General features: G+C 43.3%; 1 protein-coding gene and 1 pseudogene across 1 annotated transcript in view; both read right to left on the bottom strand.

The window, feature by feature from the left end:
* The window catches only part of LOC111142196 (nitric oxide synthase trafficking), a 57,871-nt gene extending 33,681 nt beyond the window's left edge, over positions 1 to 24,190 (bottom strand). Inside the window, exons 1-3 of the mRNA XM_022495219.1 lie at positions 23,841 to 24,190; positions 13,414 to 13,499; positions 1,219 to 1,302 (exon numbers count right to left, since the gene is read on the bottom strand). Of these exons, the coding sequence (XP_022350927.1) occupies positions 1,219 to 1,302; positions 13,414 to 13,499; positions 23,841 to 23,867 (197 nt within the window). The 5' untranslated portion in view covers positions 23,868 to 24,190. The remainder of the gene's footprint in view (positions 1 to 1,218; positions 1,303 to 13,413; positions 13,500 to 23,840) is intronic.
* Positions 2,302 to 3,754, bottom strand: LOC111142864 (annotated as a pseudogene).
* Positions 24,191 to 24,897: the final 707 nt, after the last annotated feature.

Raw genomic sequence — 24,897 nt, 5'->3', positions numbered from 1 at the left:
ATCGCTGCACCCTTACCCCTCTCATTCCTTAGGGGGTAATTAGAAACAAAGTCATAATGAACTCCATGCCAGATATTAAACACACTACTTGTATTGTCTCATTTAAACCTCACAGCAATTATATGTAATAGGTTCTATTTCCATTTTAAATACACACTGAGAGGTAAAATAAATTGCCCTGATTCGCCCACCTGATAAAGGGTAGAGGTAGAATTTAAATCTGGGCAGTGTCAATAAAGTCTATACTCAACCATTTGGCTATACTGGCTGCTTCACAGTCTACTAAAATACTCTCCTAAAAGTCAAGCTCAAAGTCAAACAGTCACAAAGCCATTATTTGCTTTTACAGAGGATGCCTTCTAAGAAGAAGTAAGAATGTGAGCTCCAGAAGGCTTCTTTCTGTCCCTCTCCCTTTCACCGTCCAAGAGGTCTTTGCCGTGCCCCTGCCAGCTAGGGGTGACATCTGCAAGCATTGGTCAAGAATCTTGGTAACCAATTGTCATTAATGGACCATTTTTATAATCTCTTTTAGAATATCCAGTATCTTTCCTCTCTCCCCCAAAAGAAAAAAACTTTATTCCAAAATGTATTAAGGAAAATGCGAACCACCAGTTTTTCAGGACCCAACGAACTAATCTCCACATACAAGATCTCATATAATCTACACCTCCCCCATCCAGACTTGCACACCCATGCACCAGGCAACTCATATCAGTACTCCATCTAACTTATGGAGGAAATCAAGGCACAGGGAGGCCAGGTTACTTGTCAGAGGTCATGGAGTCGAGATAAAGTGGGATTCACACTCCTTGACTCCAAGACCTTCCAACTTAACGGCACTCCTTCCAAAGTAACATATCATCACTGAGGCTTCTTATGAATATGGGCTTAGGAATCATAAGGACACCGGATTAGCCCAGTTCTGACACTTATTATTTGTGTCACTGGGGCAAGTTTCTTAAAACTCTCCAAGCCTCAAGACCTGGTCTGTAACTGGGACAATAATAAGACTTGCTAAGGGTTGTTGAGAGGCTTAAAGGGGAGTATCTGTGAAAGTACTTAACACCATGCCTGGCACATAGTAAGTGCCCAAGAAATCATAAGCCAGGCTGAACGCTGTGCACCTGCCACATTTTTAAGAGGAAGCTGGCCTCGAACATATGTCACTTATTATAACTCTTATGAATGGTTTTTACCTTACCTGTTTCATATACTTACTTTTTTTTCGTGCTCTGTAATGCTTTGCTTAACTTGATTACCAGTTTCTGAAGTCCTTTGGCATAGTTAATCTCCAAGTTTGCCCTGTTAGCAAAGGGATAGTTGGTAGATTGGATGTTCTGACCAGATATCAAACACACACACACACACACACACACACACACACACACACACGTGTGAAGGAGGGCTCAGACTGACAATGCAATGTCTACACAAGGAAGAGATGATGTGTTTACTCTAAGGATCCCCTTCTGTTCTTAGGTGAAATCCTTAAGGATCTCCAAGAAGAGCCCACAAAGGGAGAGTTTTTCATTTAAACTTCTTGCATACCAGTGTTATGGATTGAATTGTACGCCCTTCCCATCTTGCCACAATGTTAAAACCCTAACCCCCAGATCCCATGAATGTGGCCTTATTTGGAAATAGGGACTTTTCAGATGACCAAACTAAGATGAGGTCATCAGAATGGGCCCAGATCCAATATGGCCACGTCCTTATAAGAAGAGGAAATTTGGACATAGAGAGAGACACACACACAGGGAGAATGCCATGTGGAAGTGAAGACAAGAGACTGGGGCAATGCATCTACAAGCCAAGGAGTCCCAAAGATGGGCAGCAAACCACCAGAGGTGAGAGAGCAGCATGGACCAGATTCCTCCTCACGCACTTAGAAGGAACCGACCCAGATAACACCTGATCTCAGACGTCTGGCCTCCAGAACTACGAGATGCTACATCACTGTTTTTTAAGACACCCAGTCTGTGGTACCTTGTTATGTCAGCCCTAGCCAACCAATTCATGGAGTAAGGAACAGAAGACTTTCCTGCTTGCTCTAGGACATTAGCACCATCAGATTAGCTCTAGATTATAATAGTTGGCGATAAAGTGATAAATTATGATGAAGTTAGCCAAGAAGTAGCTTTCTTTGTTTTGTTTCTCACTGCCCTTGATCAGGTCTTTATTTAAAATTAGCTGTCCAAAATGGCTCAACATTTACGCAAGAAATACAAGTAGGTTTATGCGGCGAGCTTCCTGTCTTGATGGGGGGTTTTCTTTTCTGTGGGCTTCTCAGCTGTTGCTTTGTCACTGCAATCTTTGCAACCTTTTCCCCACCAAAGGCTTCTTCTGCTCCTTAATGCCAACAGCCTCCTTTCCTTTCTTCCCTACCACAGGCTGCTTGCCTGGGACCCCCTTCTATTCTGACTTGGCTTCTAGCACCGCTGCCACCTCACCCAAACCCAGAGTTTGTGATGCCTGGCCTGGTGAGAATGGTGTTCAGACATATGGTCTTTGCATATGGGTTTAGCATCAACAGAATTCTCAGGTTCTTCAGTGGATTCTTCTTCAGGACTCTGTGATGCATCTTCTTCCATGGTGCTCGGAGGGCTTTTGGATCTCTGGGCTTTTCAAGGTTCTGCTAAGGTGTGTATCAAGCATCTTGGGCATGGGAAGGTGATAGTTACTCTTGAGGGAGGCAGCCTTATGTCGAGTGTCATCCAGATCATCCAGCTCGAGGAAATCGCTTTCAGTACAAATGTGGAAACATCCTCCATGCCCACCAGGAGTAAGTTCCAAAGTGTTCAGTTTGCTTACATTAAGTAGAGTAATTCCAGGGATGTTTCCGAAGGTCGTGGTGACACTATTGTCCTCATTATAGATGACAGGAGGTCCCCCACGTTGGATATGATGATGGTTTCTCATTTTGCCATTTCCAGCTCTCATTTGTTGAGATACACAGAGCTTTGTTTTTATTTGTTTGTTTTTTAAGATTTTATTTGACCGAGAGAGATCACGAGTGGGCAGAGAAGCAGGCAGAGAGAGAGGGGGAAGCAGGCTCCCCACTGAGCAGAGAGCCCGATGTGGGGCTTGTTCCCAGGACCCTGAGATCATGACCCAAGCTAAAGGCAGAGGCTTTAACCCACTGAGCCACCCAGGTGCCCCACACAGATCTTTGTTTTTAATAGCATTCCAGGTCTTAAGTTTCTGAAGAAGCAAAAGGTCTCCTTGGTCTTTTTGTAGACTTAGACTTTATTTTCAGCCGCCAAAGGGAATTTAGGAACTTCCTCAAGATGGTGACCTTTAGCCATGGGCAATTCTGGTAAGACCAAGGCACCCACGCAAAGGAGATGGTATACTGCCTCCAGGTTTATTCACTCTGCGGTACCCAGGGCTCCAGGTTTTAGGCTGTGCAAACAGGAGGACCCTGTGATGCATATTTCCAAAAGCACCATGGCTGCAATGGTTGAGTCCCACTGCCTCCAACTCTGGGCATCCAAGCCACAGCTCTGCCAGAGCCCCAAGACTCAGTCCTTGTTCGATGATCTACTCATTCACTAACAGTGTAGGGCGTCTGTCGTTTTGGTGCAAGTTGGTGTAAACTAAATTCATTGTATCTGGGGGAATGGGAGACTTGTCCACAACAGGCAAACTGACATTTTTGCCAGATAACTCCCCCTTTTCAGAATACACTGATGCCACTGGACAAGCACACATCATGGCAGGGAGAGGAGAGCGAGAGGAGACATGCTCCCCTCAACCCAGCGACTCCTACACAAGAAGCAAGAACGAGCTTCCTAATGGAAAAGTACAGAATTGGACAAAACCAGATTTAGAAAATGGATTTCTGTTACTTTGTGTGCAGGAAAAGACTCAGTAGGGAATCTGGGCATGTCTCCAAAAGCAAACTCCTTGGTTCTTTTGAATAGATTGAATCACCGTTATCTTAAACTGATTTTACCTTGTCTTACTTATAGGCCCATCTATAGGCAAAATAACAACATACTCTTATTCATCTTCTCATTTTCACTGAAGATAATAAAAGTGTAGGAAATTAAGTTCGATCTGTATTGTTTTCCTTCTTAATTTGGACCAGAATGGGCTTGTTTATTTTGTTGTTGTTGCATAGATTTAACCTTTGAATTCTGTTTTTATTATAACATATCTTTAGGATTATTTATGACCTCACTTCATTTGAAAAACAATCCCAGAACTCCCTAGTCACTAAACTTAATACCTGTATTTTTTTTCAGAGCAGTGAATTTGGACTCAGTGTTATGGACAAAACAGGAATGATCGCTCTGTTTTATGAAATGGAATCCAGAGGTTATTGGCCTATGCTAAATTTCTATTCAGCTTTCCCTCTTAGTATAGCTGTGTTCTAAGTTATTTTTGCCACTTTTTGCAGGAAAGAAGGCCACTGTAGGATGCATGTTAAGACCTAGGTGCAGAAAACAACATTTGGAATCAGAACTTGCCCAAGAATAAGGAATGGCAATAGCAAATATTTTAAAATAATGAAGCTGATAAATAAATATCTCATTGCATTAAAAACATTTTCTGCACTCTAGGAATATGTTCCAGTTGATGTAGAGAGAGAATGCTGGTCAGCAGCAAGCTGGGAGTGACCATCACCTTGATGAACCTAGATGCTCTAGGAGCCCAAACCCCCAACTTCTGGAATGACCTTAGGCACTGCTAAAAGGGACTAATCAGACCTACCTCAAGAGGTGTTATGGTGATTAAAATGTACAAATGACCCAAGCCTAAGAAGGGCTGGACAGCGAGATGGATTGCTGGATTGACCTGCATAATCTGACACCTGGCTCCTCTCTGATATCCCCTCACACCAGTCATCCCGTGCTCCTGCTTAGTGACCAAATGCAATCCTGCCTCAGGGCCTTTGCACATGCTGTGGCTGGGTAGTTCTTCTGCTACATAACCACATGGCATCTCCTTCAAGTAAACCCCAAACAGCACTACCTCAGAAGCTACCCCCCTACAGCTGTATCTATGTCCTAGAATGTAGTACTGTCTTATCAGGTGTTTACTGTGTATTTCTAGGAACAAGTCTATGAACAGACCTAGAATGTAAGTTCCTCAAGGGCCAGAATTTGCTTTGTTCGCTGCTATAGCTCTAGACCTAGAACAGTGCCACGTACGTAATAGGCACTCAGTACATGTCTTGAATGAATAAATCACTGAATGGACTTCCCATCAGATCTTGGTTGGAATTTTTAACTGGTCTCTGCTATATTTGTTCTTGTTTCCCACCTTCAAAAAGCTTAAATTCTTTAGATGCATTCCTGTCCTGATGCATTGCTCAGCCCTAATGTCAGAATACACTGCTTTCTAGCCCTTATGGCAGCTAGACACAAACCCTGTCCTAGTGTGTCACTAACTGGAGGGCTTTTGAGGACCTTCTTTTCCAGCATTCCACTCTGACTTGGAAGCAGCACAGAAAGCATGAAATCCAGTGAAGCATGTGTGCTGCTCAGCTCAGTGCTGGGCACCAAACAAATTCTTACTAAATCATAATTTTTCTGATCTGATTATTATGTACCCCAAGGATCTCTAAACATTCAGAACACCCCCAAAATATACAGAGATGGGAGATACGGGGGAAAGAATCCACAGGTTGCTTATCCATTGGCTCCAGAACAATTCAGAATGGCTTCTAACAGCACAGGCACAGGCTTTTCCTCAGAATTTGCTTTCACTTTCAGAATGTTCTGGTAGGCTGTACAAGGAGTCCCAGAGGCCAAGCAGAAATAAAGAGTACAATTGCCAGAAGGAAGTGCTGCTTTCCTTTAAACTGTTGACTTAATCAGATTCACCTGGGGAAAAAAGTTGGGCTCTAGTGTCCAGAAAGGAGAAGGGTCCTGCTGGCTTTGAGGCAATCGCTCATTTCTGTGTTGAGCCCGGTCACCTTTGCTCCACAGTCCCAGTACTTCTGCGGGCCTTCTCTTGAGTGCCGTAGGAAACCAGCCTACAGAGTTTCAATTAATTAATTGATTTCTAAGATACTTGTGTGTAAAGAGAAACGCTGCATATGCAAAGGCGTTGCCATCCTTTGTGACATGTGGCTGACGCTTGACCTGTGCTCTGTCTGCACATGAAAGATGACATCCGGGACACCTGGGTGGCTCAGTCGGTTAAGCCGCTGCCTTCGTCTCAGGTCATGATTCCAGGGTCCTGGGATCGAGTCCCGCATTGGGCTCCTTGCTCGGCAGGGAGCCTGCTTCTCTCTCCGCCTCTGCCCGCCACTCTGCCTGCTTGTGTGCTTTCTCTCTCTCTCTTTCTGACAAATAAATAAATAAAGTCTTTTAAAAAAAAATTAAAAAAAAAAAGAAAAGAAAGATGACATCCAACATTTCTTGGGCACTTACACCTGGCACCATTCTGAGTGTTTTAGGTGTATTTCCTCATTTAATCCGTGGTAACTCCCATCAGGTAGGCACACGTACTCTACTCTTTCACAGAGGGGAACACCAATGCACAGTCTAGTCTGTTAACTTGTCTGAGGTCACACAGGAAGAAGGGACAGAGCTGGGACACAAACTGGGCCGTCTGGCTCGAGAAAGCACCTGCTTGGTTACTCCAGTTTCCTGCTTCTGAAATGATGGGGAAGAGGCTGGAGATAGAGAATTGCGGAGGAAGACAAAGGTTAAGTACTTTTTAAAAAACTGACACCACCTCTCACTTCACCTTTGCCATCAGTGTTCTGAATCACCGTGGCTCCTGGAGGCTTAGCAGCCAGAGAAAGGATTCCCAGCAGCCTCAGCACAGACAAATGAGCTTGGGCTGGCCTCTTCTGAAAGCGGCAGTGTGGTCCTAAGCTATGTTCCCAGATGTGAAGGAGGCAGTTCCCTGCCTTAGGCAGGTCCTAAGTTATGTTCCTAGATCTGGAGAGCGGGAGGGAGGGAGCTATGATATCAGCTGTCCCCAGCGTAGCTCTCTGAAACCAGGCAGAGGTGGATGGGGCCTCTCAGAACAGTAGTACACGGTGTCCCTGCCTCTCCACATGCAGCAGGATGGTGACCCTATAACATTTTAGACCCGGCATTTAAACTCATCAAGCAAAGCAGGTTGCAAACATCTGCTCTTGCATTTTAAAGCCTAATGACCATTTCAGACTCCTCAGCAGCTCACCCTGCCAGTCAGAAGGAAATGCAATGCCAGTGGGGTCAGGAGGATGGGTGTGGGTACAAGGGGAGTGTAACACTCAGAGCTCTCTTTCTGGTGACCCTGCCTACTAAAGGAAAGGTTCCTCGCCTCTGGCAGCCCACGGCCTGTATCTTAACAGGGGTTAATGGGTAAATTCCTCCCCAGAGAAAATTGCTCTAAGAAGCCATGGCAAGCAGAGAGACAGCTTTTACTTTTACAAGTCAGATCATTTATACATTGAAACAGACACTGCCGTGGGCTCGTCTGCGCTTATGGTCTAATTGTGTGTGTGTGTGTGTGTGTGTGTGTATCTCCTTTGAGAATTCCTGCTAAATAGAAATGAACTGATGGCAGGGTTTTCCCAAGGCAAAGATGGCAATGTGCAGCCCTGTGTCCATTGTTTTCTTCTCAGTCCTTGAAGGAGCTGCTTTCATTATGGCTTCTGGCATGAAAAGGGAGTTAAGAGAGGCAGAGTGAACCTGAGACAGAGAATTTCATTCCCTCATTAAAATAATCAGAAACAAGCTTGTAAAAATACGGTGCTTAATGTTCTAGCCCTATAGTTGAGATTTCTTCTCCAAGCAGTTGTCTTGGCACATATGAAACCGATGATGTATGTATATGTACTTCAATGGGTACTCAGACTCACAACTTTCCAGTGAGCCTCAAAGATCCTGAACCAGGAAAATGGCATGCATTGACTTTTAATCCATTTATATTCTAATAATTTCCTCTCAGCATGTGGAGGCAGGTCAATAAATTTTCATTAGTAATAATGAAGACCAACCAGTGAGTCAAAGACCAACATTTGTCTTAGATTTTAAAATAAATGACACTTCTGAAAAAAAGGAGAGAGGAAAAATATATGGCATCAGATTCCATATGTTAGAGCACAAATTAAACTTTAAGAATAGAAGTGACCCGGGCGCCTGGGTGGCTCAGTGGGTTAAAGCCTCTGCCTTCGGCTCAGATCATGATCTCAGGATCCTGGGATCGAGCCCCACATCGGGTTCTCTGCTCAGCAGGGAGCCTGCTTCCCCCTCTCTCTCTGCCTGCCTCTTTGCCTACTTGTGATCTCTGTCTGTCAAATAAATAAATAAAATCTTAAAAAAAAGAATAGAAGTGACCATGTCATCAATTTTAGTGTATCCTGCTCTATTAAAATTAAGATGATCAAAAGTGATTTAAAAAAAAAGAAAAGAAAAAGACTGTAGCTGGCCCTTGTGTCTATGAGAGACTAATTAAACTTGAACCAAAGCTTTCTCAAGCTTGGGAACAGCAGGTGACAGAGCCATCCCTTCATTTTGAGTTAAGAAGGCGTTTTAGTAATCTGAAATCTTTGTTCGTAAACACCCCTATTCCTTGTTGCCTACAGCTTCCAGCTTGGGGGCTGGTGTGCTGACCTTGTCCCCTAAGCCTTAGCAGTCTGCCTCTTAAAAGACAGTCACAAGCCTGTCTTACAAATAGGCTATCTTTAAAAGTCCGTTATTTAGAGGACATTTAAAGGACATTTTTACATGGAAGCTCTGTTATTCAAGCGGCTGGGCTCTTTGGCTAGCCCACAACTCCCACTTCATCAGTATTGATTGCCTTAATTCTGCCTGCTAAGAACAGTATGAGAAGCTGAAATGGGAGGGCCAGACTCAGGACACCCACTCAGTTCCCATCCACTCGCAGCCCAGGGAGCGAGCGCACAGCTGCCCTAGCTCTAGACTTCACATTCTCCCTGCCTGGTCATTCTGGAACGAAGTGAGGTCCGTGGAGTCAGGTGGAAGTATTGTCATGAGGGAAGGCAGGTAAAATGGACAAAAAGTGCACTATTCAAAACTTTTTAGCTGGAAAACACAGTTTTATACAGAATCTCACCACCTCATAGAAATGTTATATTCTGGATATAACGGGAGTGGTTGTGACAAGAGAGCTGAGCCCTCCACATCTAACTTCTGCTCACTCCCTGAAGGCGTCCCTGAGGACTCCCACACACCTCTGTCTTACCAGGTTTAAAAGCTACTGGGCTTGGGACGCCTGGGTGGCTCAGTGGGTTAAGCATCTGCCTTTGACTCAGGTCATGATCTCAGGATCCTGGGATCAAGCCCCGCATCAGGCACCTGCTCATCAAGGAGCCTGCTACTCCCTCTCCCCCTCTCCCTCTGCCTGCAGCTCCCCGTTTGTTCTCTCTCTCTCTCTCTGTCAAATAAATAAATAAAATCTTAAAAAAAAAAAAAAAAAAAGCTACTGGGCTTAATGGCTGCTGATGTCCCTTTCCACAGAGGACCTTCAGACTCTGAAGGGAGCTGGACCAGGGCCTGTGAACACGTTGGAACACCCACGGTTGGTGGTGCCTCAAACTGCCTGCCCAGTTGGCGGATGCCCTTACACCAAGCCTGCGATGAGCTGGGTAGAAATCAAATTATATCTTCTTTCCCACATCCCCATCTGTATATTAGGAATGGACCAGAGTATGTTCACAGTGCACTGAGTTGTGAGAATTTTAAAAAAGTAAAGGAGAACAAGTATAAGACGAATCTAAAACAGTGCCTGATCTGAAGATTGTGCTGGATAAATGGTGTCTCCCAGGGTTTTGTCATTCTTTTCTAGCTTTTGTTCAAAAGAATATTCTATATACCATGTAAGTAAATTTCTTGGATACACTTATTTATTGTGCCTCAGAAATAGCCTATCTTGAACTTCTTAAAAGTTCTGAGTGCCTGAAGTCATTCTTACATTAACACATTGATTCACTCAGTGAACGTCTGTTGAATGCTTGCTCTGTGCCAGGCTCTGTGCTGGTCCCCTGGGATACACAGACTCTCAAGGAGTTCAGCCTCCAGTGGAGGAGACAGGCAAGTGAACAGACTCTGACAGTATAGGGCAGTAGGGTCTAGAGCAGAGACGAGCACTGGTTCTATGCATCTCTGACGGGTACCGTTTTGAGATGGGACTGGAGTCAAGGAAGGCTCATATGAGGGGATCAATATAAATAATATAAATAATAATATATAATATAATATAATATATAATATAATAATAATAATATAAACAATATTTTCTTATTATTACACTTACATTACCAGAATAAGGCCTCTACTGTCCTTGGATACTCAACTGTTCCGGACATCTTGCTTACAAAGCCATGGCAGTGTAGTACAAGAGACAGCACCACAATCAAGCTTTAAGTCCAGAAAATGCTGCACTGCCAAGCCCAGCTGCCTACCAATTTGTTCTAATTGGTGATGATGAAAAAGTGCAGCTATTACTGAAACATCATTTTGCCTGGAAATTCTGCAATTCATGGTCATGCTTAGCTTCTTTTGTCCAATTAGTGGTTTCAGTTTCCCTTTGTTTGTAGCCGCAACTCTGACTTAGCCAGAAACACACAGCAGCTCCCAGGATGCCTGATGTCATCGGGTTCACTCTAACACAATCACAGATCGGATTTAAAGGACAAAGGCTCATGCTCAGAAACTGTGACCTCATCCTCACCTACTAGGTTAAGAGATTTTTTTTTTCCCCCAGAACAGTGACAGAGGCCATTAAATGAGAAGAAAGCTATAGGTATGAAAGGTGGTTAAGAGAGGAAACAGGAAGACTTGGTCATGAGATGAGATAGAACAAAGGGTCATGGATGGCTTCCAGGTATTGGGTTTGATTGGGTGGGCAGAGGTCCCAGTCACACGGTAAAAATCCAGGAGACTCTTAACAACAGAGAACAAACTGACGGTTGATGGAGGGAGGTGGGTAGTGGGTGGGCTAGATGGGTAAGGGGTATTAAGGAGCTCACTTATGATGAGCACTGGGTGTTGTATGTAAGTGAGGAATCACTGAATTCTACTCCTGAAACGAACACTGTACTATATATTGACTACCTAAAATTTAAAATTAGTTAATTAATTAGCTTTACAAAATGCATCTAATGCATAAATGACCTAATATCTAGCATAAATTTGCTGGTCAGTTTAAAATACTAGATTCCCCTTTTGTATTTACACTATGTAGTTTTTATTCCAGAAAAGTGCATGTAATTTTGCTAACCAGTAGTATTCTTTAGATCTCCAAATTCTAGGTGGCGTCTGGGTGGCTCAGTGGGTTAAGCATCTGCCTTTGGCTCAGGCCACGATCCCAGGGTCCTGGGATTGAGTCCCGAGTGGGGCTCTCCGCTTAGCGGGGAGCCTGCTTCTCCCTCTTTCTGCTGCTCTGCCTGCTTGTGCTCTCTCTCTATCAAATAAATAAATAATCTTTAAAAAAAAAAAAAGGAGGGGTGCCTGGATGGCTCAGTGGGTTAAAGCCTCTGCCTTCAGCTCAGGTCATGATCCCAGGGTCCTGGGATTGAGCCCCATATCGGGCTGTCTGCTCAGCAGGGAGACTGCTTCCTCCTCTGCCCACTTGTGAACTCCGTCTGTCAAATAAATAAATAAAATCTTAAAAAAAAAAAAAAAAAAAGATCTTCAGATTCTGAATTCTGCTCCATAAGAAGGTAAAAACCATGGAGTGAAATATTCTTAGCTACCCAAGTGTTTTTACTTCATTGGAGCTTGTTTGACGCTGTAGAACAATGTGGGTGGAAGGCTTTGTGCGTGACTAAGTCTAGGAAAGATGGTAGCCCGAGGAAGCAACTTCAAGAGAGACACGGGTAAGAAATGCAGGCTCTGATCATATATAAAGTGGATATGTCTGCGGCAGGGTGGAGGGGTTGGAGTGACCTGGACAAGGGAAAAGCAATAAGGCAATTTGGGGGCAGTGATTGCCTCAGATTTATTCTGTTCATTGTTGAGTCAGTTTGCGAGGCATTTTTTACCACCTGCCTTCTGTCTTCATAGGTCTCCACTGGGCACGAATTTTGAACACAGGTGCATCAAGATAATCAAAGCCCAGATGTTTCTAATCTAGGTCATATGCATGGCTAATATATTTACAGATGCTTCCAGATCTGCAGGAGCGAAGTGCTTTCTCATATAGCTAATGGATTGAATTTGTATAATAGCTAACTGGCCATATTTTATTAATTTCTTTTGAAATTAATAAAATAAATTTTAAAATAAAAATTTTAAAATAAAAAAAAATTTCTTACGGAAGAGATTCCCTTTCAGATTGGTCTTCCCTGTTCCTCTCATAGAATCAAGGCAATTGGCCACAGAAGCATCTTAATTTATTTTTTTCTCTTTCAACTCTGTTTGACAAACCTATTTTTGTTTTGTGGGTCTTTGGGGGGGTTGCTTTTTCTTTTAATAAATGCCTGTTTGAGCTTTCCTGTATCTTTCCTTGGCCTCATGTATGGTTCCCGATGATGCTAATATTCTCCTCTGTTGTTGTCCTACTAACACAGGAGGCCATCGGCCCATGTCTACTACACTTGCAATTATTTTAAATTTGAAAGATTTACCTTAAAAGAATATGCAGTCTCTTCTGGAGGCCTTTTTAGAGTTGTTTATTATAGAGCTGTCTAGATGTGGGTAAATGGCTTGAAGACCCTTAATGGCCCAACTCAAAACAGGAACTTCTGTAACTTTCTCGACTGAGTTCAGGGTGCTCATTTTAGCACAGTCACCAACTTGACACATATCACATCTAGTCTTAAGAGAAGGTGATACTGGGCACTTGGGTGGCTCAGTGGGTTAAGCCTCTGCCTTCGGCTTGGGTCGTGATCTCAGGGTCCTGGGATCGAGCCCCACATCGGGCTCTCTGCTCAGCAGGAAGCCCACTTCCCCCTCTGTCTCTCTGCCTGCCTCTCTGCCTACTTGTGATCTCTGTCAAATAAACAAATAAAATCTTAAAAAAAAAAAAAAAAAGACAAGGTGATACTGAAAATGGTCACTTTTCATTCATCAGACATTTACTGACGAAGTCAAAAGCCCAGACTCTCAAAGCTCAGGACACAAAGATGAGCAAGCCTGACCCTGTAGTGGGGGGACAGAAATGTCAGCTCATAATTGCCATCAGTGTGGGAAGTACAACAATGGCGGACACGCAGGCACCAGGAGTGCCTCAGTAGGGGGTGATAAACTCAGTCTGAGGAGTCAAAAGAGACTTGACTGAGTCTTCCCACGCAGAATTACTTCCTGTTGTTTCTTGATTATCATGGTACCGCAGTGATAAATGTGCAACAGAGGAGAATCACTCTTCAAATCAGTCTCTCAAGTACCAAAATATAACACCGAGTTCTGGAAAGTAGGACAGATTGTAATCACTCCAACAGTCATATCGCTAGCTCCAACTAAAGAGGAAGAACGTTTTTTGCAAACGTGCGCTCTGTACCTTTGCTGAAGAATGGATGTGACCTGCTTGCAGAAATTCTCTCCATTTTGAGAAAACTCCTTTAGGTTCTTGTACACTTTATTATACTGAAAGAGAAAAGATGCACAGACGGGTTATGAGCACGTCCAAAATAGAACTCCTCTGAATTAAGCATGCTCCGTAATGATGACTGTCACTGTGAATGATCGTGCAGCTACGGCGACGCACACCTTTTGGGTGAGTTCCTAAAATAAAGATTAAGTCTTTTCCGCCTGGCTGTGAACTATCTTGGAGAACTTTTCAAAAATAAAGCTGTTCTGTCTGTTTCTCCCCAGGCAACCACTCAGCAGTGGGGGGACTTTGAAGTCTGACTTTCTGTCACTTCTTTTGTTCCCAGGATGGTTCCCAAAGTACATTCTGCAGTATGTATCTTGAGTCACCATTTTCTGTGTCCCCCTCCCAAACTTCACAACACTATCCCTGGGTATCAAAACCCAAACTCATTAAAGTGAATATCATAGGAGGGCTGAGATATGACGATGTAAGTGAATAACGAGTTAGTAATATGTTCCCTAGTCCCTCTGTATCTCATTTAATTCTAGTAATAAGAATGTTGGAACGAGGAGCTGAACGTTTTTGTTGTCCCAAACTTTTATACATGTAGGAATAAACCTTTAGAAATTCATTTCTATATGAATTTAGCCTCCGGACATAAGACTTCCAAGGGAAAGCTTTTGTCATTTAATTCAGAACTCCACAATGTCCTCCTGAAAATCGTATTTGTAAAAGTAGATGCTGATGACAATAGATTTTAAGTGTTCAGATGGACAGAGTAAATGTGAATGAATTCTGCAGCTTTCCTGACACACAGTAGCTCAGTTGGGTGGTGGAACGGTCCCAAGAGCCCTCCCTCAGAGTTTTCATCTGGGAGGTATGATACCTCATTGCATTTTTTAAATTGATTCAGCATCTGCCTTCGGCTCAGGTCGTGATCCCAGGGTCCTGGGATCAAGTTCCAAGTTGGGCTCCCTGCTCAGTGGGGAGTCTGCTTCTCCCTCTGACCCATCTGCTCCCAGTCTCTTAAATAAATAAATAAAATCTTAAAAAAAATAAAATGAGATTTTATAGAAGAGGATGAAAGTTCTCTACGAAACAAGTGCCATGCTGTAGCTCTCTGCTCATCTGATGAGCCAGCCTCTTCTGTGCTCCAGGAGCGCTCTGTTGGGCACTGCATTGAGCGCTCCCATGCAGTAAGCACCTACTACACAGACGGCAGGTTCACATCCATGAATCCTCAGGGCCAAGGTCACCTTTCAGTTGTCACGGGAGGACCCGGTGTCTGACGCGAGCAGAGTAGCCAGCAGAGGACATGGGGCCATGGAGGAGGAAAGGACCTAAAGAAATGACCTGACCAGGTCCCTACCTTCAGGGCTGGAAAGAACCAATACCTAGGCAATAGGAAAACAATCATTCTATAGATACTAAATTTCTTTGTCTTCATGCAGTGGTTTCACTTCCCTCTGAACTGAGCACAGAAAGCCAGGGCAGGATTTGGTAGACACACAGGAGGTTTCACTGAAACCGCCTTGGGCTCAAGGACAGTGGTCCGGGGGCAAAGCTCTTTACAAAGACATTGTTAACTCCTAAAGCAAGGTTGGCAAAATCATGGGACTGCAGGCACCTGTCAGCATCTGAATGAGTGAGCAGTGGGGGTGGGGGGGTCGAGCTGGACAGACAACTGCCCCCACTGATCTGGACCCAGGGAATGTGGCCCACGATGGCCAGATATTCTAATTTGTCCCAAGAAGCTGAAATAAGGATTGGCAGCTGAAATATATGATTTTCTGAAAACAACTGCAGCAAATAATTTACAGATTTTAAACCTCTTTGCAAAGCAAGCAAAACATCCCTACAGTGGGGTTTAGGTGTAGGCTCTCGAGAGGAAATGATTCTCCTCCGAGTCATGAGAGTAAAATCACTATTTGGCAATCAAGCCATTTTTAGTTCCATAAAAATAACTTGGCATATGAATGATGTGATATTATAAGTCCTCCTTCCTCCCCTTACTGGGACAATGGGAAAGTTTTAGGGAACATTTTAAGAGCGTTTAGCTTTTTTATTGGCTCCTCTGTTCACTAAACACTTTGACTAAGTTCCCCTTAAGCCTTTTATTTTCTTCCCACATCACCAAATAACATCCCACAAATCACACAGAAGTATCATGAGAAGAAAACAGGTATATGTTGAGCAGGGCTCATGCCCCTGGCATAAAGTTATTTCTCAGTGTTTCTCCCTTAGGGGAAGCCATGTGACTAAATGCTTCTCAAGGCATCATGGGCGAGAGTTTTGTGTGGGGTTTCAGTGAAGTTTCCTTCCTCCTCTTTCCTGACACCTGAACTTTCAAGAAATGATGGTTCCTGCAATGTTCATAGCAGCGATGTCCGCAATAGCCAAGCTATGGAAAGACCCAGATGTCCACTGACAAGATGAATGGATAAAGGAGATGTGGTATTCATATACAATGGAATACTACTCAGCCATCAAAAAGAATGAAATTTTGCTGTTGTTTGCAACGATGTGGATGGAACTAGAGGGTATTATGCTAAGTGAAGTAAGTTGGTCAGAGAAAGACAAATGCCATATGATTTCACATAAGTGGAATTTAAGAAACAAAACAGATGAACAGAGGGGAAAGGAAGGAAAAGTAAAATAAGATGAAACCAGAGAGGGAGACAAACTGTAAGAGACCCTTAACCATAGGGAACAAACTAAGGGTTGATGGAGGGGAGGTGGGTGTGGGGATGAGGTAACTGGGTGATGGGCATTAAGGAAGGCACTTGAAGGAATGAGCTCTGGGTGCTGTATGCAATTGATAAATCACTGAATTCTGTCTCTGAAACTAACAATACACTGTATCTTAATTAAATTGAATTTAAATTTGAAGAAAAGAAAGAAATGATGGCTGATGCCATAAGGTAATCTTGAGGATAGACGCCCTGTGCTAAGATAGTAGAGCAGAAAGAGATAAAGATCCTGGGTTCCTGATGGTCCTGGGGGCCACTACACAAGCCCTTAGCTCTCTACTTTTGGACTTATGTTCTGTGTGAGAGAAATAAAATAATAGGATTTTTTAAGGCCACTCTTATTTTTAGATTTTGAAATGTGCAGCTGAACATAGTTCTAACTCATACACAATCTTTTAACTTTTTATTTTAAATTATGAAACATTTTTATGTTTCATAAAATAATAATGATACAGATAATAAAAATGATAGCCATTATGAACTCACTACTTAAGTTATAGAGACATTTAATACTTTGCTTCTGATTTCTCTTTAAACAACTGTTTTTTCTTTCTCATAATTTCTTTGGCTATACTTGGGCATCTATTCTTCCATATGAAGATTTATCTAATTACATTTTTTAAACCCTGTTGAGATCCTAATTGGAATTGCATTACATACATATATACATATATATATATATATATATATATAAATTTGTGGAAATCGGCTTTTTTATGGTATTTAGACTTCCCATCCAAGGACATAGTAAGTCTTTTCATGTGTTCAAATCTTATTTTATGTTCAATAAAATTTTATGATTTCCTTTATAAGTTCTTTAGCTTTCTTATTTGATTTATTTAGAAATGTCTCACAGTATTAAATTGTGAGTTTTTTATGTAATGTTCTATCTGCCTCGCTCTCCAGCCCATAGCAAAACAGAAACAAAGACCCAACACAAACACCAGGGGCCCATGTGCAAGAGAGAAAGATTGGAACGTCTGTTTGCAGAGTGAGTGAGTTCTCCTGCTCTGAAAACCTATGAGGCCAAGGTCTGGGGCTTGGAGAAGACAAAGCAGACCCATGGATTAGAGGATTTTGGAGGCTTCAGAGCAGGAGGGAGATCAGCAGAGCCAGGAGAGCAGGGAAGGGACTGTGAGCTGAGCTGTCCCTAGGGGACGGGCCCACACTAGCCCCATCACCTGAGGAGTCTGTGTCCAGCAGTCCTAGGAGAGAACAGGGTACCTCAGACCTCATGTGTGAGGATGGGGGCTTGGAGGGGAAATCTTGCCCCTAGCCAAGGCAGAAATGAGCAGAACCAGTTGAGAATTTTTCTATTTACCAAGCTATCAAAATGCTCCTTATTTTATTTTAAAGTACATCTTCCAATGGACTAGTTCTAGGAGGCCAGTTCAAAACTCAGTTGTTTTGGGGGGAGTTGGAGATCCTGTGAGAAAGTGGAGAGTTCCTATCTTTCCCCAGTATCCAAACTCAACGGTTTTAAGCAGAGGCCGCTCAAAGCATAGCTTATGCTTCAACTGACCCTGGGCCTGCCAGTTTTAGATTTTGGAAGATAACTTCCTGTTATGTTACTTCCTAACGTTCTCACATCATGGCACACCTAGGAAATCATCACTGGGGGGCCCCTGGGTGGCTCAGTCAGTTAAGCATCCAACTCTTGGTTTTGGCTCAAGTCATGATCTCAGGGTAGGATCCAGCCCCCCATTGGACTCTGTGCTTGGCGTGCAGTCTGCTTAAGACTCTCTCTTCCTCTTCCTCTGCCCCTCCCCCACGTGCTCACTCCCTTTCAAGCAAATAAATATTTTTAAAAATTAATAAACTAAATAATAAAAAAAGAGAAAATGATAGTTGTACTGGGACAATGTGTGGTAAATGGACAAAGTTGTTTGAGGCAGAGGAAACTGGCCTGTGATCTCTGCAGAGCCCCCAAGCCACATCCTGTCAATTTGAGGATTGCCACGGTTCACGTCCCAGGTATACCTATAACCCATTCACCAAATTCCAGGATGCCCAGGCACCCGCTAGTCCAGAAGCCGCTCAATACGTTCTGTTGTTGTTAACCTCATGATCAGATGACAACAGCAGGCTGTTGTTATCACAGCAATGGGGAGGATCTTTATCTTTGACCTCGTATGCAATGTACCTGACACTCCCTGACAAACCCTGATCTCCCCTGCGATAAAGGTGACATCGATAAATAAAAGAGTTGTTAAGAATATTCCCATTCGTGTAGCATAACCCCTTCTTTAGAAACAGACATTGTGTACCTTTTTTCATGTACCATCTACTCAGACCTAAAGACAAAATCTGTGAAGAACAGACTTGCATAAATATCAAAGCAGAACCCAGGACCATCTTGTCATGCACGCATGTGTGTGTGTGTGTGTGTGTGTGTGTGAGAGAGAGAGAGAGAGAGAGACAGAGAGACAGAGAGACAGAGAGACAGAGAGATCAGAAAATCTTGGAACATGTCTACTTTGAGGTGATGAAATCTCTTGACCTTGGCTTTGGATCGATGTCACCTTTGGATCCCTTTGGATCTCACCTCTCCTTCCCATCCTACTTCATCCACCAGAGGCCACTGGAGGGATTCCATGGAGCATAGCTTGAAAATCCCTAACCTCTAATCCCCTTATTTTATAGTTAAGCACCAAAGAGCTGAAAGTAACTTCATTAGTTAAGGGCAGAGCCGTGATTAGAAATATTAAGTGAGCCAATCAATTAGAGAAACTACCAGAAATAAATATATTTATAAATAGCTAATCAGTATAATTGCACTAGGTTCATTCAGAGTAATAGTTACCTTTAAGTGTTATGATCAGACAAATGGCTTCCTAATGTTATCAACTACACAAGAATGTTTTCTCTAGTCAAAATCATATGGAAGGCGGATTTTTGGTGTTCTTTCCCCACCCACTGAATTTTCAAATACCCCACCCTTACCAAATACTCATTCCAGGAAAAGAAGCTACTGTTGATCTTACATCTCCATAGGAATTTTTATTAACGTGCTGTCTCTCGTTGGGCTCATTAATTACTAGGAAAAAGGTTATGTATTTTTTCCCTGATAAAGGAAGTTCAGGCTAGTGATGGAATATCTGGGACATTTCTGAGCTCATAAAAAACCCCTTCACCAAGAAAACTGGTATACACAGGCATTTTCCTTTCAGTCTAAAAAGATATTTCTGCCCAGCTTTTGTAAGCAAATTTGTTGTATAAATGTTGTCATCACCAAAAATGGAGCAAAGTCATGGGCACATGGAATAATCAGATAACTTCTAAACAATACAGAATGTATCAACCCCAGACTAGCTGTTCTTTCTGATTTTCCACAATTTGAATGATGAAGGTTAAATTCTGTTATTCTAGAAAAGTCCATTTCTATTCTAGATGGCAGTATGGAAAGTTTTTGGACAGTGATACCCTCAGAGTATCAGATAAACTGTGATATTCCATTTATATTTAATCAAATAAGCTTTTGTTTGATGTCTTTCCTGTGACAGGCATGGTGGTACTGATTTCATGTGAATCCTGATTCACGGGGGATAATATTTCAAACCACTGCTCCTCTAACCAAGGGACTGTCTAGGTGAGATCCGGAATCCCCACGGCAGACCATCATAAGTTATGAGATACAGAACACTAAAAAGCATAGTTTACTCCATACCTCCTCTTCTTCCTTTCCAGAGGAGGAAACAGGCCTGTGAGACATGGGGGACATATCACCTATCTCAGGGATGCTGTGGGTCACAGGACATCTATGTGGTCAGACCCGACCTGCCTCCTTATCTGTGCAAAGCACCAGAATCCCTCAGAAGTCATGGACCATTGTAACGGTTATCTTCTGTCTTAGCGCAGGTGAACATCCCATGACCCAGGCTGAGCCGCCCAGACTGGCAGGTGAGGCGGCTACAGGAGGTGTCCCACCATCTTGCTGGGGCTGCTTCAGCAGCTGAGGGTGTTAAGGGAAGGGACAGACTATGTGGAGCCCAAAATGCCTGCTTTGACAGGTTCCTACCTGGACACTGCAGAGTGAGTAAAAGCCTAAACTTGGTTACAGCCCATTATTTGCCCACGATTTCCATGGTTTTATTTCACAGGAAGGGCTGATTTTGAAGAAAAATTGTTGGATCATTTCATTTGGAGATAGTTCGATTCCTGTCTACTGCCTTACACCTGGATTTGAAAATTTCACTGAGCTTCTTTTTTCCTTTTCTTTCTTCCTTCCTTTCTTTGTAGATATAGAAGCTAAACTCAGAGGCATCAAGACATTAAGGCCCAGAGCCAATTCTGTGCCTTTGCGGAAACAACTTCAAAATCTTCCCCAAATAAGTTCTGACACGCTTAAGATTAGTTAAAAGCCTACACAACATTTAGGCCATCTTTGTGCTACCCTGGTAATTAATAATTTGAGCACAGACACTGACAGCTATTAGCCTATCTTGGTCACTAGAGCATGAACTTAATAAGAGATTTTAAAATATTTTTTGGTATTATGGTTCTTTTGGGTGTGCTGTGAAATCTATACTTTACTCAGAATATTTTTAAAATGCATTCAAGAAAATAGCATAGGGTTACAAAAGAAACATTATATTGATATACATTTATTAAAACATATTTAAAAATTACATGTGCTCTTCAATTAACATACTAAATAACAAGACTTCAGAATAACTTAAATTTCTAAGTCACACGGAATATATACAATATTTCTAGATAATTGCAACCCCTGTGATATTATATAAAAATATCTGTGATTTTTTTGGTTACAAATCACAGACATTGTGGTAGTACCGAAGTCTGTTACTTATATTCAGAGTTGAAGTAAATTCTAAAGATTTTTTCTTCTTAATTGAAAGAGAGAGAGAGGGTGCATGAGCATGAGGGAGGGCATGGGGGGGACATGGGGAGGCATGAGGTGGGGGCACGAGGGGGGCTGCTGAGCAGGGAGCCTGACACCCAGCTCAGGGCTCCATCCCAGGACCCTGCGACAATGATCTGAGCCAAAGGCAGATGCTTAACCGACTGAGCCATCCAGGTACATCTGAAGTAAATTCTAAAATTTCAGTTAGATTAGTAGAAATAAAGAGGCCATGTTTTTCCCATTGAATTTCAAGTAACCACTCATTTTCATACATGAACCCCCTGGGGCAGACTAGCTTAAAACTATCGTTAAGCTAAGGTTTTATGAATTAAATGTGTTCCATGCAGCCGTAGGGATGGAATGGAACATTCTGCAGGTGGCTTAAATCTTTGGGTTCTGTTTGGTTTCCTCACGAAACCACGCCTGTGTTTCATGAAGCCTTCATTAGCAGTCCATTCCTTTGTTTTATTCTGCTGCCAAACTGAAGCTCTATCTTCGTACAACCTTATTCCCCAAGCACAAACTAGAACTGCACCAGGAAATCAATAGGAACCCTTGAAAATGAAACAGTTGCAAATTTAAATAAAGATTCCATGACCTTAGAGGATTTGGGAACTCTGGCAGAAGGGTTGGGTATCGGCCTCCTCTTGACTCCCAGACTACCTTTGATGGCACCGGGCCCAGAGAGAAAAGATGGGAGTCCCTGGGGAGACGGCTCAGCTGAGGGAAAAGAACCCCTAAGTACGTTAAGGAGGGAGCATGAAGCTGACCCACACATGTGGTGACAGGTTCTCTTGGGGGGCTGCTCAGAAGGAAACATGTCTCCCAGATCCTGATCTGAAGGCAGCCTTTGAAAAAAACATCAGGCTACTAGTTTGTGTTTGTGTTGTTCCCTTAACTTAACTTGGTCCTAGTTTCTCTCTCTTCTATCTCACTCTTCATGTGGTCCTGACTTTCTTCTTTGGTGACTGTTGCTGTCAAGTTTTTGCCTCCACTTACCCCATCCCTGCCTTGCTCAACCACCCCCATGCAAAAACATCATCAGGGTATCGGTGGGAAGAAAGGAGAGGAGGTAACATTCGGTAAGGCGGCAAATGCAGAGAGAGAAAAATAAACAGCAAATACATGAACAATAAGACTTTTTTTTTTTTTTAATTGTCTGTGCTTACCAATGAAGAAAAGATTGGGAAGGAGGAAACGGAGGGGGAGAATTTTCCATCTTAGAATCTGTATACAACTATACTGCTGGAATTCGTTTTGTTTTTTTTTTAAGATTTTATTTATTTATTTGACAGACAGAGATCACAAGCAGGCAGAGAGGCAGGTAGAGACAGAGGGGAAAGCAGGCTCCCCGCTGAGCAGAGAGCCTGATGTGGGGCTCGATCCCAGGATCCTGAGATCATGACCTGAGCCGAAGGCAGAGGCTTAAACCCACTGAGCCACCCAGGCGCCCTGGAATTCGTTTTTACGTTAGACACATATTTACTTTTGCATTTAAAAAATCAAAGTAGACAGAACCTGCTATTACACGGTCATTATTAATAGTACCAGCCAATGCTCTTCATCTCATCTAGCCCATCTGATTCATGAACTCATTTTGTGGGCTCGCCTTGACAGCTCCACCTTCTTTAAACCTGTGCTTGTCCATTGTGGAAACAAAAATGTAACCAGTAGGGGCACCTGGGTGGCTCAGTGGGTTAAGCCTCTGCCTTCGGCTAGGGTCATGATCTCAGAATCCTGGGATCGAGTCCCGCATTGGGGGGGTCCCTGCTCAGCAGGGAGCCTGCTTCCCCCTCTTCCTCTGCTGCTCCCCCCACTTGTGCTCTCTCTCCTTCTCTCACTCTCTGTCAAATAAATAAATTCTGAAAAAGAAAAATGTAACCAGTAATCCCCTGCCGCTCTTCTTTATGGCTTTCCTGCAGCCCTCATTTATCTGCTATTATATAGTTTGTTATTGTTAGGGAGTTTTTTTTTTTTTTTTTTTGATAAATTACTTGAGGGATGAATGCAACTCCTTGCTTCTGATGTGACTGATCTTGGTTTTCTGCCACCCTTTACTGAACTGACACCCCGATGATTCTAGATTATTTTACGTCCACAGTATAGGAGCACCCCCCCACCCACCCCCCGCCACGTGCCTTATTTTAATTGCTCCTTATTTCCTAAATTTCATCTCTGCTATTTCTGTTGACAACCTCACGCCATCTTTGGATTCTTGACCCATCTTCTGTTTTTGATAACACTCCCAGAACTAAACACACATGTTGGGAGACCAGTCTGAGAACCACTGGAGGCTGGGCAGGGTGGGGGCACCTGTCCTTCCACTTGCAGGCCTTACAGTTCTGGATTCTACAGGATATGGAGAAATATGCCAAAATCTCCCACCCCAACTTCATTCACAGAGCCCTAAGCTGCCTGCAGGTTCTGAGCGTCTGGGTAGCCGCTCTCCACACCATGTTGGCCCCTTGGGCATCTGTCTTCAGAATGTTTTCCAAACAGCCACATCTGCAAGCAAATATGATGCTATACCCACTCAAAGTTGTTCCAACCATATGAGAATAAAGATGACAATTATTAACCTGCCCTGTCATTTGCTAGAAAGGGTTGTTTGCAATCGAACCAAAGAAAAGCCACAAGACTTTTGTATCACGGCCAATGTCTAAACACGTTTGTCCTCAGAATGTCTCAAATTCCTTAAGTTTAGACCCATTAATATATAAACTGAGCCCTCTAAGGCTGCCCTCTCACCCACAGGCGCAAAACCACACGGAGCTACTCACCGAGCAATCTGTTAGCGGGTCCCTCATGTTGGAATGTTTTTCCTTCTGTCCTTTTACCTATGCTCCCGGCGTTCAGCGTTCAAGAAAGTACAATCAAGGCTGGGTGTGTCCTGGACTTCCCGCAGTCAAAGGGCCTACACTGCGTCAGTCCCTGTCAAACACCCTGAGGAGGAAGTCCCGGCCCAGCACTTTCATCCCGTTTGTTTCCTGAAAAAGCAAAGAACTGCTCTGGGTCAACAGAGCTGGGCTGACATGTTAAGAATGACTTCTGTAAACACTTAGAGGGCAGAATACGAGTCCTAAACTGCCTGACTTTGCGAGGAGGCCCAGAAGCCGCCAAGTGTCCCAATAATTCAGGTGTTCAGGGTATATACTGAGGACGCCCAGTCTCCCGGCCTACTGTATTTATCACATTTTAACATTTTCTTTATTTCATGATGTTTTGGCATGTTGGGGCCTTTCAGACCTAAGGAGGGACGGCCCCTCCTGGGGTTAGCTAATTCCTGGAGATAACAAACAACTAGCCTCTGAGAGTGACTTTGATATGCAAACTGACCAATCCTGAGCTCTGATGCCCCCAACCCCCTTCTTTATCTAACACACACACACACACACACACACACACACACACACGGAGTCACTATTCCCCCACCAAATCACCCCAGGGCCAGGTACCAAACAATTAGGATCACATTCACAGAACTATGACTATGGTAGGAAAATGTCTAGAAAAGTCTATGGGGAGCGTGACACACATTAACCACCTCACAGGGCCTAATTCAACTCAACCCTCATTCTCAGAACTCATTCTCAGAACCGTCATTCTCCTTCCAAGAGGCCAAACTATGAAGTTAAGGAGGGTTTTCCTATGTTCACCCTCACTTTCTTGTTTATTATTACTCAAAAGAGTAAACGGTAAACTAGAAATCCACTATCAGCAACTTATCATTCATTGCTTTCTCTGCACCCAGTCGTCAATCCATAGATTTCCAGCTAAAGGCTTGTTGCCTTTCGGCAGCCATTTGCCTTTCGGTGGCCATTTGCCTTTCGGCGGCCA

The sequence above is a fragment of the Enhydra lutris genome, unplaced genomic scaffold (genome assembly GCF_002288905.1).
Source record: "Enhydra lutris kenyoni isolate GAN:26980312 unplaced genomic scaffold, ASM228890v2 scaffoldscaffold1, whole genome shotgun sequence".
NCBI lineage: Eukaryota > Metazoa > Chordata > Mammalia > Carnivora > Mustelidae > Enhydra > Enhydra lutris.
Note: the sequence above shows the minus strand (reverse complement) of the source record. Positions and strands in the feature narration are given on the sequence as shown.